This window comes from Microcebus murinus, chromosome 9 (assembly GCF_040939455.1).
Source record: "Microcebus murinus isolate Inina chromosome 9, M.murinus_Inina_mat1.0, whole genome shotgun sequence".
Classification (NCBI taxonomy): domain Eukaryota; kingdom Metazoa; phylum Chordata; class Mammalia; order Primates; family Cheirogaleidae; genus Microcebus; species Microcebus murinus.
Window position 1 is genome coordinate 38,813,152 of NC_134112.1, and position 15,112 is coordinate 38,828,263.

Below are 15,112 nucleotides of genomic sequence, written 5' to 3' on the forward strand. Positions count from 1 at the left end.
ACTCAAAGCAGTTCACAGACACTTAAAGTTGGAGCAACTGGGCACACACCTCTGCTTTCTCTCTCACTCAAGCTTTCTAATCCCAAAGAAAATGGATAGAATTTATAATAAGACATAGCTATGATTATAATTTTTTAATTGAGTTTAAATGTATTTTTGGCTGCAAGGGTCATTTAAAAAATCCTTTTGGGAAGTTGGTTGGTGGGTACAATGTGCATTTTGCACTGAAGGCCCTGACTTCACCACAATATAATGAATAAATATAGCAAAATTGTACTTGTACCCTATGAATATATACAAACAAAAAATAAATGGGGAGAAAAGTTCCATGATACACATTTTAAAAAGCTATCAAAACAACATGGGATCATTAAAAAGCTTTAACTGCATTGTTTTCAAATAAAGTATCATATCACACTGACTAGTTTTTGAATGTTGGGTTTGCAAAATTTTTTATATGTGTTTAGAGTTTTTTTAAAATTTTCATTAACATGTTTTTTAGACAATAATTACTTCTAACTTTGATACAGTTGTTACAAATATTATTATACATTTAATTTCCATGAAGAAAAGCAAGGATTAAACCCTAATTTTGTGAATCACATTACCCAGCTTAGTGTGACAAATGGTTTCTGAAAAGAATAACCAGTATGAAGTGTGATTTTTATTTTTAAAAAATTGGCTTGTTTTGGCTATTACTACTGTGTTTCCCCAAAAATAAGACAGGGTCTTCTATTTATTTTTCCTCAAGAAGACACCCTAGGGTTTATTTTAAGGGGATGTGTTATTTTTTTTAAGTATGGTACAACAATCTACATTTATTCAAATATAGTTAAGTCATCTTCTTGTGGAACTTCATTATAACTTTCCAAACCCCGAATTCCATCCTGAATTTCTTGTGACTCTATTTCCTTTAGAACCATTGGCCCCAATCTCTCATGTCGAGCAATAGAGCTCTCATGGGGCAGATGAGAAGGGCTACTTGTCTTCTTTACCGCTTTGGGACGAAATGCATGGGTTGTGCAGATATGCTGCATAGCCATGCCCATCACTAGGTCTTATTTGTGGGGTAGGGCTTATATTGTGCAAATGCTTAGAAATCCTTATTTTGGGGTAGGGCTTATTTTATGGGTAGGTCTTATTTTCGGGGAAACATGGTAATAAATCTGTTGAAAATATTCATGTATAAATCTGTGTGGGTATGTTTCATTTCTTTTTTGAAAATATCTAGTAGTGGAATTACTGGGTCATATATTAAGAATATGTTTAACTTTCTAAGAAACTTCCAAACTCTTTGCCAAAATGAGGTATCATTTTATACTTGCACCAACAATGTAAGAGAGTTGCAGTTGCTTCATAACCTTGTCAACATTTTATTATTAGACTTTAAATTATAGCCCAGTAAGACTGTCCAATAGAAAAACAATGAAAACCACATGGGTAAATTCAAATTTTCTAATAGCTATAATTTACAAAGTAAAAATAGTTGAAATTAATTTTAGTATTTTATTTAACCAAATCTAGTCAAAATATGTAACATATGTAATTTTAACATGTAATCAGAATAGAAATTATTAATGACAACTTTTTTTTTGTATTCTAGCTCCAAATCTGGTGTGTATTTTATACTTACAGCACATTTCAATTGGGACTACTCATATTTCAAGTGTTCAGTTGCTATGTGTGATTAGTGGCTGCTACATTGCATAACAGAACTATAGACATTTTAGTGAGCATACAGCAGTAACTCATTCGGTTTTAATTTGTATTTTCCTCAAAACTAATGATGTTGAGTATGTTTTAATGTGCTTGTTGGTCATTTGTATATCTTCTATGATGTGTCTGTTCAAATGTCCATCAATAGGTGAATGGAAACATAAAATGTGATACATTCACAATGAAAAAATACTCAGCTAAAAAGAAATAAATTACAGATTAATGCAGTAATTTGACTGAATCTCAAAACTTTATGCATAGTGAAGAAAGCCAGACATAAGAGATATATATAATTCATTTGTATAAAATTTTAGAACAGGCAAAACTAATCACACAAGAAAGTAGATCATTGGCTTCAATAGGGGTGTGTAAATGACTGTAAAACTTCAAGAAAGAACTTTTTGGGGTGATGGAAATGCTTTTTATCTTGATTGGAGTGGTGGTTACATGGCTATATGCATTTACCAAAATGTATTGGATTGCACATTCAAAATGGGTGCAATTTAAATGTATATTATACTCCAATAAAATTGATTCAAGAGTTAAAAAAAATACATTAAGGATACCTGCTATGTAATTTGCAAGCTTAGTGTAAAACTGTGGGTCTCTGTTCAAAAATTAAGAATTTCGAGACTACAACAGCAGAGGAAGTTTGTCATTGAATCCCCAGTGATAGAACAGTGCATAGCATATAGTAGGTCCCAGTAAAGTTTTGTTGAATGATTTTAAGAACTTGGGCATCCTACTGCCCATAACTTTCCATTTGGGGGCAGTGCAACATCCCTTCCTGCTTCTCCTGTTTGTTGCCTAGACCTGAGGAAAGAGATCTTGAATATAATTTTTAAAAAAATATTGTTTCTAAGAATAGAGATGTCTACTGATTTAAAGTTCTTTTATTTTAAAATTCTTAGAAGATATGAAGAAATGCAAATAGCATAAAGTGAATACAATTCGGTTCAGTGGGTGAAAATTATACAGGTGTCGTGAAATATAAATGAATTCTTGTTCTTTGGGTATCATACATTGTTAGTTATAGGCTGACTTATTGGTGGCAGCGTTACACCTAGTATGGACTAAAAAAACAACAACAACAACAAAAATCTGAGCTAGCTAATAGGAACAAAGAGTTAAAGAAAACAGGTACATTTAATTGTGTAATGGTTTGTCTTTTTTAGAAATCAATGTATAGATTATACCCAAGTTATCATCATTTATAAGGACTCTCCTTAAATATGTACTACCATAGATGTCTATTTCATTGGGTTTTTGCTCCAATGCTCCTTAACATATCTCATAGCTCAGAATTGTTATTAACAGAAGTACTTGGACTTTATTTAAATGTGTTATGGATAAAATGTGTCCCTTCTCCACCCCACCCAAATTCTTATGTTAAAGATCTGACATCCATTGTAGCTATATTTGGAGTAAGGAATTAAGGTTAAATGAGGTCTTAAGAGTTGGGTGCTTATCTGATAGAATGTGTTCCTATAAGAAAGTACCAGAAAACTCAAACTCTTTCTTTCTTTCTCTGTGCCTGCACCAAGGAAAGGCCTTATACAATACAGTGGGAATATGACCATCTACATACAAGTCAGAAATAGAGCCCTCACCAGAAACTGAACCCTGCTGGACATTGATCTGAAACTTCTGATTTGAGAATTATGAGAAAATAAAATTTCAGTTAAGCCACTAACCCTTGGTTATTTTGTTATGGCAGCCTGAGCTGACAGATATGTAACATATTCCATATAAAAAATATATCATATGCATAATTCAATTCAAATAAAGTGACTGGCTTCACCACAGTCACATATACTTTGTAGCATCATAAGACTTATATGTATATACATAGAGCATGAATGTATGAACCCTAAAACTTGAATAATTCATAAACAAATTTTTCCTAAAGGAAATTTAAGGTGATTTTACTTTATTATTCACCATCCTAAACCAAGGGGTATTTTTGAAAACCTTTTTTAAAAAGGATAACTAGGATTTTATATGGTTAGAGATATCATTTAAATATAAATATTTAAAATGCCTACAGAGTGGTTAAGTGTCACTGTGTCTCACACTCAACAGTTTATTTTAGAAATGCAAGTATTAAGAGGTGACAGTACACTAATAACTGAATAAACAGTCTACTGAAAAATATGGCCAAGGATTTCTTGAGAAATCTTAGAGAAGCAATAGGTGCTTTCATACTTGTTGTTCCAACATAACTCAATGTAAAAAAAGACAAAGCAGAATTATCATGTTTTGGAGCAGACAGGATGGTGGTTATAATGGTTTCACTTATTTCATTTAAATCAAAGTCTTCAAAATGAATTTAAGTGTAGCTAAGAGGCTGGAGAAGAGAAAACTAAAGGAGAGGAAGCAGGTGATGAATGCAGTGCCAATGAAAAAGACAATACATTTTTAAGGAAGATAGTGGACCAAAAGAGAGAGCATATTAATAGTATTAATAGGTATTATACAATGATTACATGTAATATTCTATGATAAGACTGCTGAATTTGAACTCTTAATGTGCCAATTATAAGTTATATAACCTTGGTCAATTTATTTCCCCTATCGAAGCCTCAGATTGATCACTAGTAAAAAGGGAAAAGCAATAGTACCTATCTTACATGTTCATAATTAAGTGGCATAATATGTGCCAAACATTTAGCACAGTACCTGCAACATGGTAAATATAATATTAGCTGTGAGTCATGTATTATTTCTTCTTTTCAAAAGTACACTATTGATAAACTCCCAATCTGCGTGAATGTGGGTATTCTGAAATAGATTGATGTAGGGAAAAAATGTCAAATTCATTTTTGTATTTGCTTATTGCAAAGGCCCCCTGTAAACTCTGAATTGCTCTTTCAGCCTTTTCTTTGGCTCAAAGTTTTTGTTCCAAAATTCATTCAGGGCAACCATTCTGTGGGCTTTAGCTGTTTTCCTGATATCCACACTAGTATTATTTGAGACTATCCTTCTGAATTTTCTCTTACCTACTCCCAGTTTCTCCCATCTCAGCCCACTGTATTATAGCTGCCAGTGTGTCCTACTGTCACACATTTGAGCTTGTCAGACGCATGTGATAAAAATATGGCTCCAGGGCAAATATACTGATTCCATTCTCACATTCACTTACAAACCTCTCAAAGTTCTGCCTCTCATTTTAAGAAACTCTGCCTTAAATAATCAAAGATATCTGTCAACAAAATCTGGCTCTGCAAATAGCAAGTAGATTTATTGCTCCTGCTGTAGTTGGCAAATGGCAGCTTGGAAATTATTACAGTGGCTGGTTACTGAGAACACTGATAAAGATAGGGACCAGAGGAATTTGGAAAATTCCTAAATCAAAGAAACACATTGGGAACTCCTCTTGACATGTCCATGAGAAGTGTGTAGGGCCCTGCACATTTTAGGTCCTTAGTAAATATTTTATGAATTAAAAATCACAGTACTACTTCTGCCATACAGAATGTTAAATAATCATTTCTTTTTAGTCTTTTCCTGCAATCTTAGAGTATCATGTGATACATAAATTGATGAAATTAGAAAATGACATTTCATCTTGTGGCATTGGCTGGTTTTAACTATTTTCATGTGCAAGTGAACTATATTTTTGAACTATATTGGTTTTTATTTATACTGATAATTGGAATTTTGTTAAGGCCCTTAAAAAAAGACAACAGAGTAGTAAGGAGAAAAATAAACTTTCAGAGTTTTCTTTTAGGTCATCCAGATGTGTTGACACTTAGGTTCCAGATAAAAGAAAATTCTGTCTCTGTTCTCAAATTTTAGTTAAGAATTTTTCCTTTTTTAAAAACATTTTAAGGGTTCAGTTATTAAATAAATGTTGAAATTGCTCTAAAACATATACAAATTCCAAATACGAACTCCTATTTCATTTTCAACAACTTTATTGAGAACATTTTGCAAATTAGATTTTACAATTTAACATTTTACAATTGGAAATTTTATCTGCTACTACATAAGTTGCAAACTTTTCAAAACAATACAGAAAATCTTTTATTTCTTTGGATTTTTCTGTTCCATGCTGAGCTCCTGAGATATATTTTTTCTTTCAGCTTCATTTTCATCTTCCTGTGAAATAAATTTCAGAAAACATTAAAATATACACTTTATGGCATTTTATCAACTATACTTTACACATTTTAACTGTATCTATCCATAGAACTATGAGCTACTGTGATTCCAGTAATCCTAGAGAAAAGACTATAAACACAAATGATAAAAATTATGTAACATTTGAATATTTACAATGGGTATTGTTTTACAGTACACATTGAATAAAATTTCCTGATACATTTTTAAAAGCAACCAATTTTATCAATGCCCTAAAAATTACTTTTGAAAATACCTGCCACTGAAAAGTGTTCTTTCTAGGAGATGAACCAGATAGTTTTACTTCATTGCTTGATAAAAAACAATAAATTTAACTTCTAAGATACTTTATGTGCTCCAGCATGGCATTTTTGTCCCATCTAGCATGCTTTCTTGACAGGTCTGCCAATTTTCCAATTACTTGTACCACCATATGTTATGTGAAGATCAGTCAGGTCTAAAATAGGAAACATGGGCATGTCAGGCTGTAGAATGCTTACAATCTTCTACAGTTTCGATTCTAAGTGGTGGCCTCATAATTCACAGCAGGCTCCTGTGGAACACAGTGAATAAATGAAGTGACATCATAATGTCTGCTTCCACAGGAATGAAGTGTATCTTGTGTTCGATATTAAATGGTGACCTTGAAAATATAAATAATGAGAGTCTGGAAAAATGCTTCATCTTACAATTTGTAACCCATCTCATCATACATGTTCCTTCAACAATACCCAAGTACAAAGAAGTCTTACTTTCCTAATACTTCTAATTTATCACATTAGATCTTTTATTTTTATTAACAAAAGGCACTAATTCTTTACTGAATTAATTAAAGCATGAGCAGCAATTTCTTATGTGTCTCTAGACAATGGTAATAATATCAGTATCATCAAACACATCACCCTGTTTCTCTGTTAAGTGATAAAACCAAATTCAAATAAATTAAATAATTCTTGAGCTCTGCTTAGTAAATTGACTTTATTACGTAAAAGCAAATCCAAGTATATGTATTTGTTTTATATTTAAAAACACAACCCATGCTTGTAATCATACAGGTAGAAAATTTTTCCTTAATACACTTTGCCTCTCTAAACTCAACAGTATCTGTGATTTAGACTTTGTCCATAATTGTCAATATTATCAACCAATTTGAATCATTATAGATACAGATAGGATACCAAGGAAGAAGTTTTGAATATCATTTTGTTAATGTAACTTTAATATATTTTTCCAAGCATGAAAGTCACTATATGTTAATTTTTTCCCAATTTATCTCTAGTGAATAGAGATATCTGATAATGTTCGATTGACTCTTGAATATTTATTTCTGAACAGGTGGCTTCCATGTTTAGACAAAACTTCCTTTAATACAAAGTTACTTTGTATACTTTCCACTGTCTTCTGCAGGTGAGATACTGTCAGAAGTGTTATATTAGAGGGTAAAGACGGCAAGAAATTTGTATGGTACACTGAATTTGTCAATACGTTCCTTAAGGCATGGTTTTATCCTCTATATCTTATATTCCTACCATCTAACAAGACACACTTAGTTTATAGTTTGAGTCCAAGAAATGTTTTCTGAACTATGTGAAACAGTGGAATAATAAGTAAATAAAAGAGAGGTGTGCCAAAACTAACATTTAATTTAGAAAAGCATAATTTGATTCTTTATCCAGTATTCACATTTCTACCAATCTTAATATAACACTACTGAAAACAGAAATAAGCAAAAACTATTTGAAGTCCTAAGTCAAAATAGAAATGTAAAGGCTTAATAGTAAACCTGAGGTCTAGGAAGTACCTACACACACTGCTTCCATATTTAAGTATGAATACAAACTATCAGACCACACTTTTAAATTAAATAAAAATTTGTAATTCCATTAATTTGGATATGGTTTAACATATGGATAAAATACATGGAGATATTCTAGTAAATTAACATTCTTGATACAATGCTAGTCTTTTTGTTGTTGAATTTTTCTTAGTAATAAAGTAGAGTTGATAAATGCATGTCTCTTCTAACATTGCCTTCTGCTGTTTTACATATTTCCTAATGTTGAGGACTTGTCTTAAAATATCTTGCAATATTTGTACCCCCATAATATGAGGAAATAAAAGAAAAAATTGTTAAAAAAATATCTTGCCCTTTTATGGTTTTAAACCACTTGTATAACTAATAAGAGTCAATCTCTTTCTTCCTTTCTATAAAAATAGATATGATCTAGATGTAGCACAGAATTTATGTAGGGCTAGAAAAGGGATTCATCTGTAATTGCTAGAGTATAACATTAAAATTGCTAATGTATATCATCAAAATAATAGTGATATATTTTATCATAAATAAAAATATTAGAATTTGATCCAAGAAGCTCCAGAAAAGATTTTTTTTGGAAGTGCTAATTTGTGTTTTTAATATTGCAGGTCCAATTTTTATAAGAACTTTATATGCAGTTCAAGATTAATAAAATCATTACAGTAGCTCAGGAAGCAAATCAATTATCATTGACAAATGACTGCATAATGAATCAAACTGCAAAGAAAGGAAACTTTTCACCAAAGTATTTCTTTATTACTGGATATTAAAAGCAAGTAAAAATATATTCGGATAGATGGTAGTTATTTTTTTCTCTGCTGTGATAAGACATCTGTTTGCTTCCCAAAGAGAAGACCTTTGCTACACGGATCATTTTCTTAGTGACAGCCCTGACAATTTTGACATTTGTTTCATGAAGTGTTCTGAAACAGCCTGCAAAAAAATGTACCCTTTAGGCTAATGGAAAGTAGACAGGCTTATATGTGAATTTTTAAGCTTGTTAATTCATATTCCAGAAAACATGTTGATTATAACAACCTTGCAGATCTGCTAGTTACATGTGGAATTTCAAGAATGTGCACTCATATAATAGTAACACACATAACACAAAATAAATAAATGTGGTTCCTTAGCCTTCTTGCTCTTTTTATACTGACAGAATTGTAGTGAGGAGAATAATTACTAGGCATACATGGACCATGTAATAATGAATGGTCTAGTGCTCTAGGTGGTAATATGACACTAAAAGAGTTATTCTAACAAAGAAAAACAATGGCCAATTATGTTAGCACCTGGACTTACACTGCTCAGGTAATACCTGGACTCAAATCACAGCCTATGAGTACAGATGACTCTATATTTACCTTTTAGACTGCCAAGTTTTAAGTGATTTCTTTTTAAAGACAGTATTATACAAAGTGACAACTTTCCTCGTTGCTTCTTTGTATCTTTAAAGATAGCTATGTAAGTACCTTTATAATAGAGAAACCTGGCAAATACCACCTTAACCAAGTGGTTAAGGTTAACATCACTAGTAATTCATACTAACATTTACTCCCTGATATGATGCACTAAAAAGGGCACATCATCTCTGGTCTGTGGTATCCTTCCCAATAATGTACAACCTCAATCTAATCATGAGAAAACATCAGATAAACAAAATAAATGAATAGTAGTCTTCAAAAGTATCAAGGTCATAAATGATAAGACTTGGAACTATCACAGATTGGACAAGACCAAGGGGACATGATGACTAAATGCAGTGTGGAATCACGGACCATAAAAAGGACATTAGTGGGAAAACTGGTGAAATTTGAACATGGTCCATAGAGTGTTTATTAGTATCATCTTAATGTTAATTTCCTGGATTCAGATGTACTACAGTTATATAAGATGATAACACTACAGGAAACTGGATGGAAGGCAAATAGGAATTCTCTATACTATTTTTGCAATTTTCCTGTAGGTTTAAAATTATTTTAAAATAAAACAATTTTAAAAACAAAATGAAAATGGCTACTTAATGAAAGTTTTCCCAAATCAAATAAAGTACGTAAAATATGTGGACAAACATTTTATGAGGGAAAAAACTCCAAGCATCTGTAGCCCTTACACTGAAATATATAGCTAAAATAAATAGTTTGCTTTTCATCATTCTACTTATATTTCCTTTATAAGTACCTAAAACATTCATAATGGTGATGTTAATGATTTTTATTTTCTTGTCTGTGCTTTTCTGTATTTTTTTAGTTTTCCACTGTGGGCATGGATTACCTTCACAATCAGAAAGTAGAGCATTCTTTTACTAAGTCCCTTTATAATCTGGCCATGTGAACTATTTCCAGAAATAAATAAGAATAACAAAGATCTATGTTTACAAAGAGAATGAAGTCAGTTGTTTCTACTTTTCCAAATTTGCTATTCATAGCAAGCAAAGATACATGATGGCACAACAGTAAAATTAAGTGAGAAGGTACAGCTTAAAATGCTTCTATTTTCTTATGATATTTTCTTTAGATTTTAAATATTTCTTTGACTAATCAGAGAAGGAATAGTTATTGTAATTGGATTCAAATTAACACTCAAAGTTATCTGTGGCCTTAAAAATGGTCCTTTTTGAAGTGTTAGTACTTATAACTTTTAGGGGAAAAATACATAGACACACTCAACCCATTCTAACCCATCATAGAACAAGTGTAGAAAACCAATATATAATATATTGCTTCAATCTGTGGTCAAAAATTACCCTCTTTTATTAATTTAAAATATACACTACATGTAACTCTCCACAGCATTTAAAACTGTGCTTCTAATACATAAAATATGCTAGTGCTGCACAATGAGGAAAAAATTTATCTTAATAACTGAAAAATACTGATGATAATGAAAATGTTTCAGGCAAAATGAACACGCTGCATGCTTCAGACTAAAATTAATTAGAGTTTTTAACGTTTTACAATTCTACCATAATTCTTTAAATGGTGCATTTACTTCATGGTAATAAACACTTGGATCATTAACTAAAGTGCAAAATGTGTGTGATGTGCTACATTTAACAACCTTTTGGCCTTTTTTTCTATACTTCTGCATTCAGTTTTCCAATGCATTGAAAAAGCAATTGAAGACCACAATTAAATTTCCTGACTTTGCATATTTGAGATTCTTATTTCATTTAATACAAAAGGCAATTAATCTACCATTTTACAACTGAATCTCAACTTTAGTGAGCCATGATAGATACTGAAATGAACTTACAAGAAATGCTTAATTAAATTTACTGTAAAAAGCATAAGAAATTTTTTTCTTATGACAGAAATTGCATATTTAATTAGAAATTCTAGGGCTATATTATAAAATTAAAGTAACTTGGTCATTCTTAGTAAACCTAGTTCCTACACATATGCCATTAAGCAGAATGAAGCTATTTTGTAAATTTTTACCTTTTTTATCTACTTAGTGATTCAAATAAAAGATAGTTAATCAAAGAAGTTTTTCTTTATTTAATATTACAAAATCACATCCTTTATCATAATAACACATAAGATAGAAAAAGGGCAGTAATAAATTTCTAATTTCATGTATGAGAATACATGAATAACTTTCTTTACTTGAGCAATCACTTCTCTCTCCATTCCGTGATTCTGGAGCAGATCTAGTAGAGTACGTTTTCTAAGGCTTTATCTCCTCCTATCACTTTTTACTTTTTTGTGGTGGCTTTTGGTAGCCACCACAAAAAAGAAATGAGGAAGTTAAAAATAAGACCCTGGATTTCCCCTGTATGATTTAAGATAAAGAGGGATTCTCTCTGACCTAGGAAGAAAGGCCCTAAGGATTGGCACAGCCACCTACAAAGGGCATATTTAAACAGAAGGAAATGAAAATTAGTGAGTGAAAGGTGGAGTCTGGCAAAATAGGAAGGATAAAAGAAAGGAAAGGAAATGAATGGTGGATGATAAGTGTAAGTTAGGGTAGGTTATTTATGAGCATAAATCCAATTTGCTAAATTTATATCTTCCCATAAACATGGAAAAGCACAACTTTATAATGCAAATTTTAGGTGTTTAAGATATATTTAAGATATGGTGTTAACCTGAAGGGGCTAAGAATATTATAACAGTCTTTTCTTCTTCTGTCAGATGAATTCTTATATGATGAGTATGTTTGTTAACCTCTGAGGCACTTACGGTCTTGATGATAGAGAACTCCCTTTTGCTAGCAGACTTCTAATATCTGTGAAATAAGCATGAAAGTATATGCTAGAAATCTACATTAGAGACTCCTACATTGGCAACTGTCCTTCATTTATAACACTTTTGGTTTAAAAGTTTTATCTGCTTTTGAAATATTCAGTTTGATAAGCTGGTATACAGTCAGCACTGATTATAGAAAAAAACAAAAACCTCCCTCATTCTAAAATGAGCCGACATAAATATATTTTCAAATGAGAATAGCACATGTCAAATATATATTAATTAAAAGTTTATTGGCATACTAAGACATATTTTAAAAAATTCTTTAGAAAATATTTTTCTATAAATCATTCATTTATTATGTAGTATTTAAAAAATCAACATGTGCTAATATTGAAAGACGGTACATATAAACTTCTATTTTTCTCATAGGTACTCCATGAGAACAGATATTTCTATATTTACATGTTTTATTTCTTGCCCTAAATACACTTGCAAGTTTAAAAAATTCTACCAATTAAAATGAGGAAAAAATAATGTCTAAAAATGTTCAAGATATGAAAGATCACTAGTCAAATTATAGTTTCACAGTCAAGAGATTTTCAGCTTGGATAAAAATCAGTGATTGGCCCATTAATATTTTCAGAGACATACGTGCATCGTTTAGCATGACTAGAAATCACTTAGCAATAACTAAATTCATTATACAAACTGAAAAATATTTATATATAGCATATATTATTTATTCATTAATATAAACAATAACCAAGATACTGGGATTAGCGATTGTGGAAGCAGTGCCTTCTTTAAAAAGATATGACAAAATTTTGTTTCTCCTTTACTCAACAATGAGAACTGTAAGACAATACAAACTAAAAAGGTACTACACGTATTAAGAGAAAAATATCTTTTTTTGCTTAGGTCCTAAGGTTAATTATTTAGCAAAACTTACTTCTACACTGCCATTAGCATAATAATAATAACCTTTGACCATTTTAATTGATACCACAATAAAAAAGAGAGAAAATATTAAAAATATAATTTTATATTTCCTTTGCTGAGTCTTGATGTTCTAAACCAAAAACAGTTATAGCTCTTATCACTGTCAAAAATCAGAGTTTATATAAATGGTAATATGACAATCTTAATGCTACTTTAGAATACATAGAAGATATTCAAAAAGTGAAAGGTAACACAAACTCTCTTAATGAAAATTACATAATTTACATAATAACTTGGTTTCACTGAATCAAATTTATAAGATTCAAAGTGAAAAATGTAATTTACATTAAGATATAAAATGGTCTGACTTAAAATATTTCAATATTTAAAATTCCTTTAATATTATTACTTCTGAGACCAGATAAACCATAAATATCTTCAATTGACAATTTTGAGACTAAGAAACAACTTAGTATCTAAAGAATAAAATGTCTAGATAATAGATTTTCAGTTAGGAAATTTATGGACTGTTTTTATACAAGATGTCTTCAATATACAATACCCTTGGTAAGTAAGAAGTTGTCAATGTATTCATCATCTCAAAAGTGAATCAAATTCAAAGATGGACCTCAGGCTAATTTGGAAGCACTATGATATGTATAGGGCATTTCTCTTATTCTCTTATATTTTTCCTTACAGTCACCAACACAGAATATTAAAGTTGAAAGAATCCTAAGAGATCTTATCTAAACTCCCATTGTTCGTATGAAAATTCTGACCACTAGATTGACAAAAATATGAAATCAATTTCTTCGTGAGATTTTAAAAACTGCCTAGTGACATAAAAATAAAACAACTCCCCAAACTCTCTCCCAAACTCAAAATGATTTAATTACTTTGTTAAATCAAAATAGTAACTTTATAGTGGAGAAACCTTACAATACCACGTTAACTGACTGACCAAGGTTAATGCCTCTAGTAAAATATAGTATATATATTGACATTGTGTTCCCTTGATGTGAAACACTGAGAAGCGACATCACCTTTGCTCTGTTGTAGTCATCCCAGTAATGCACAAACTCAATGTAATTAGGAGAAAATTATCAGACAAACCCAAATTGAAGGACATTCTACAAAATAACTGAACGGTACTCTTCAAAATTATCAAGATCATGAAAGGCAAGCAAAGTGTAAGGAACTGCCAGAGACTGGACGAGGTTAAAGAGACACGACAACAAAACGAAACAGGAGATCTTGGATTGGGTTCTAGACCAGAAAAAGAACACCAGTTAACAAAACTGGTAAAATATAAACAAATTCTATAGTTTACTTAACAGCATTGTACCAAAGGTTAATTTCCTAGGTTTGATAATTGTTTTATGCTTATAAAAGATGTTAATATAAGGAGAAGGTAGGTAAAAGGGTATATCAGAACTCTCCATACCATTTTTGCAACTTTTTTTAAACTCTAAAGTTATCTCAACATAAAAAATAAAAATAGGCAACAAATAATATTTGTTAGAAGACTCAGAAATAAGTCTACTTTGGTTTCAAGTACTATAAAGTTACCTGCCAAAATAAATATGCAGAGGTAATCAGAGTTATGGACAATGGGGTTTCAGCATTTCCATGATATGGACAGCTTATCACAGACTCCACACTGTAAATCAGAATTTACTGTTTGCTAGTAAAATCATAGTCATTCAGTAACACTCAGTGATATTTAATATATGAAATTCATTGTCATGTTTTTTTGGATTAGTGCCATTTAAGAACCATTAGAAAAAGATTCAACTGTAATATGGTAAAATGTAATATGATTGTTTTTATTTTTTCAATTGTAGTTTCTTTGGGTAGCAGAAATTCCTATTAATACGGGCATTTTACTGCAGTGTCTTTAATCAGGATTTCAAAATGATGTATGACTTATCTAGAGGAAAAAAATTTAATGAAAGAAATTTCTCCATAGAAGCATCAGTTGATCCAGGGCTTACTTAATAAGGTATAAAATGTTAACGTGAAAATGTTTGGCAATCAACACCTATATAACCACTCTCTTTTTTATTTACTGGTCTTTCTTTTTTTTGGTAAACCACTGACAGGCTTTATTGTATTAATTAAATACTTTTCTCATTTTAGAAGAGTGGAATACATTTTCCCCTTTACTCATATCAGACATTTTATCTTTTAAAGATGATATTAACTCTTAAAGTAACTTTTATTCCTATAATCTTTCTTTTATTCTCCCCCACAAAAATTTATTGAACAATGCTTGTGTGCCAGAAACTGGGCAATGTGTTGAAGATAAAAGATGAACAAAATATCT

At 30.9% G+C, this 15,112-nt stretch overlaps 1 protein-coding gene across 2 annotated transcripts in view; it reads right to left on the bottom strand.

Moving 5' to 3' along the window:
* Nucleotides 1–5,615: 5,615 nt before the first annotated feature.
* Nucleotides 5,616–15,112, bottom strand: part of PHF14 (PHD finger protein 14) — a 170,564-nt gene continuing 161,067 nt past the window's right edge. Inside the window, exons 18-19 of one of the 2 annotated variants that reach the window (XM_076006407.1) lie at nucleotides 11,839–11,884; nucleotides 5,763–5,817 (exon numbers count right to left, since the gene is read on the bottom strand). In XM_076006407.1, the coding sequence (XP_075862522.1) occupies nucleotides 11,867–11,884 (18 nt within the window). In that variant the 3' untranslated portion in view covers nucleotides 5,763–5,817; nucleotides 11,839–11,866. Of the gene's footprint in view, nucleotides 5,818–11,838; nucleotides 11,885–15,112 lie in introns of both variants that reach the window. The other variant, XM_076006406.1, reaches the window with a different exon arrangement.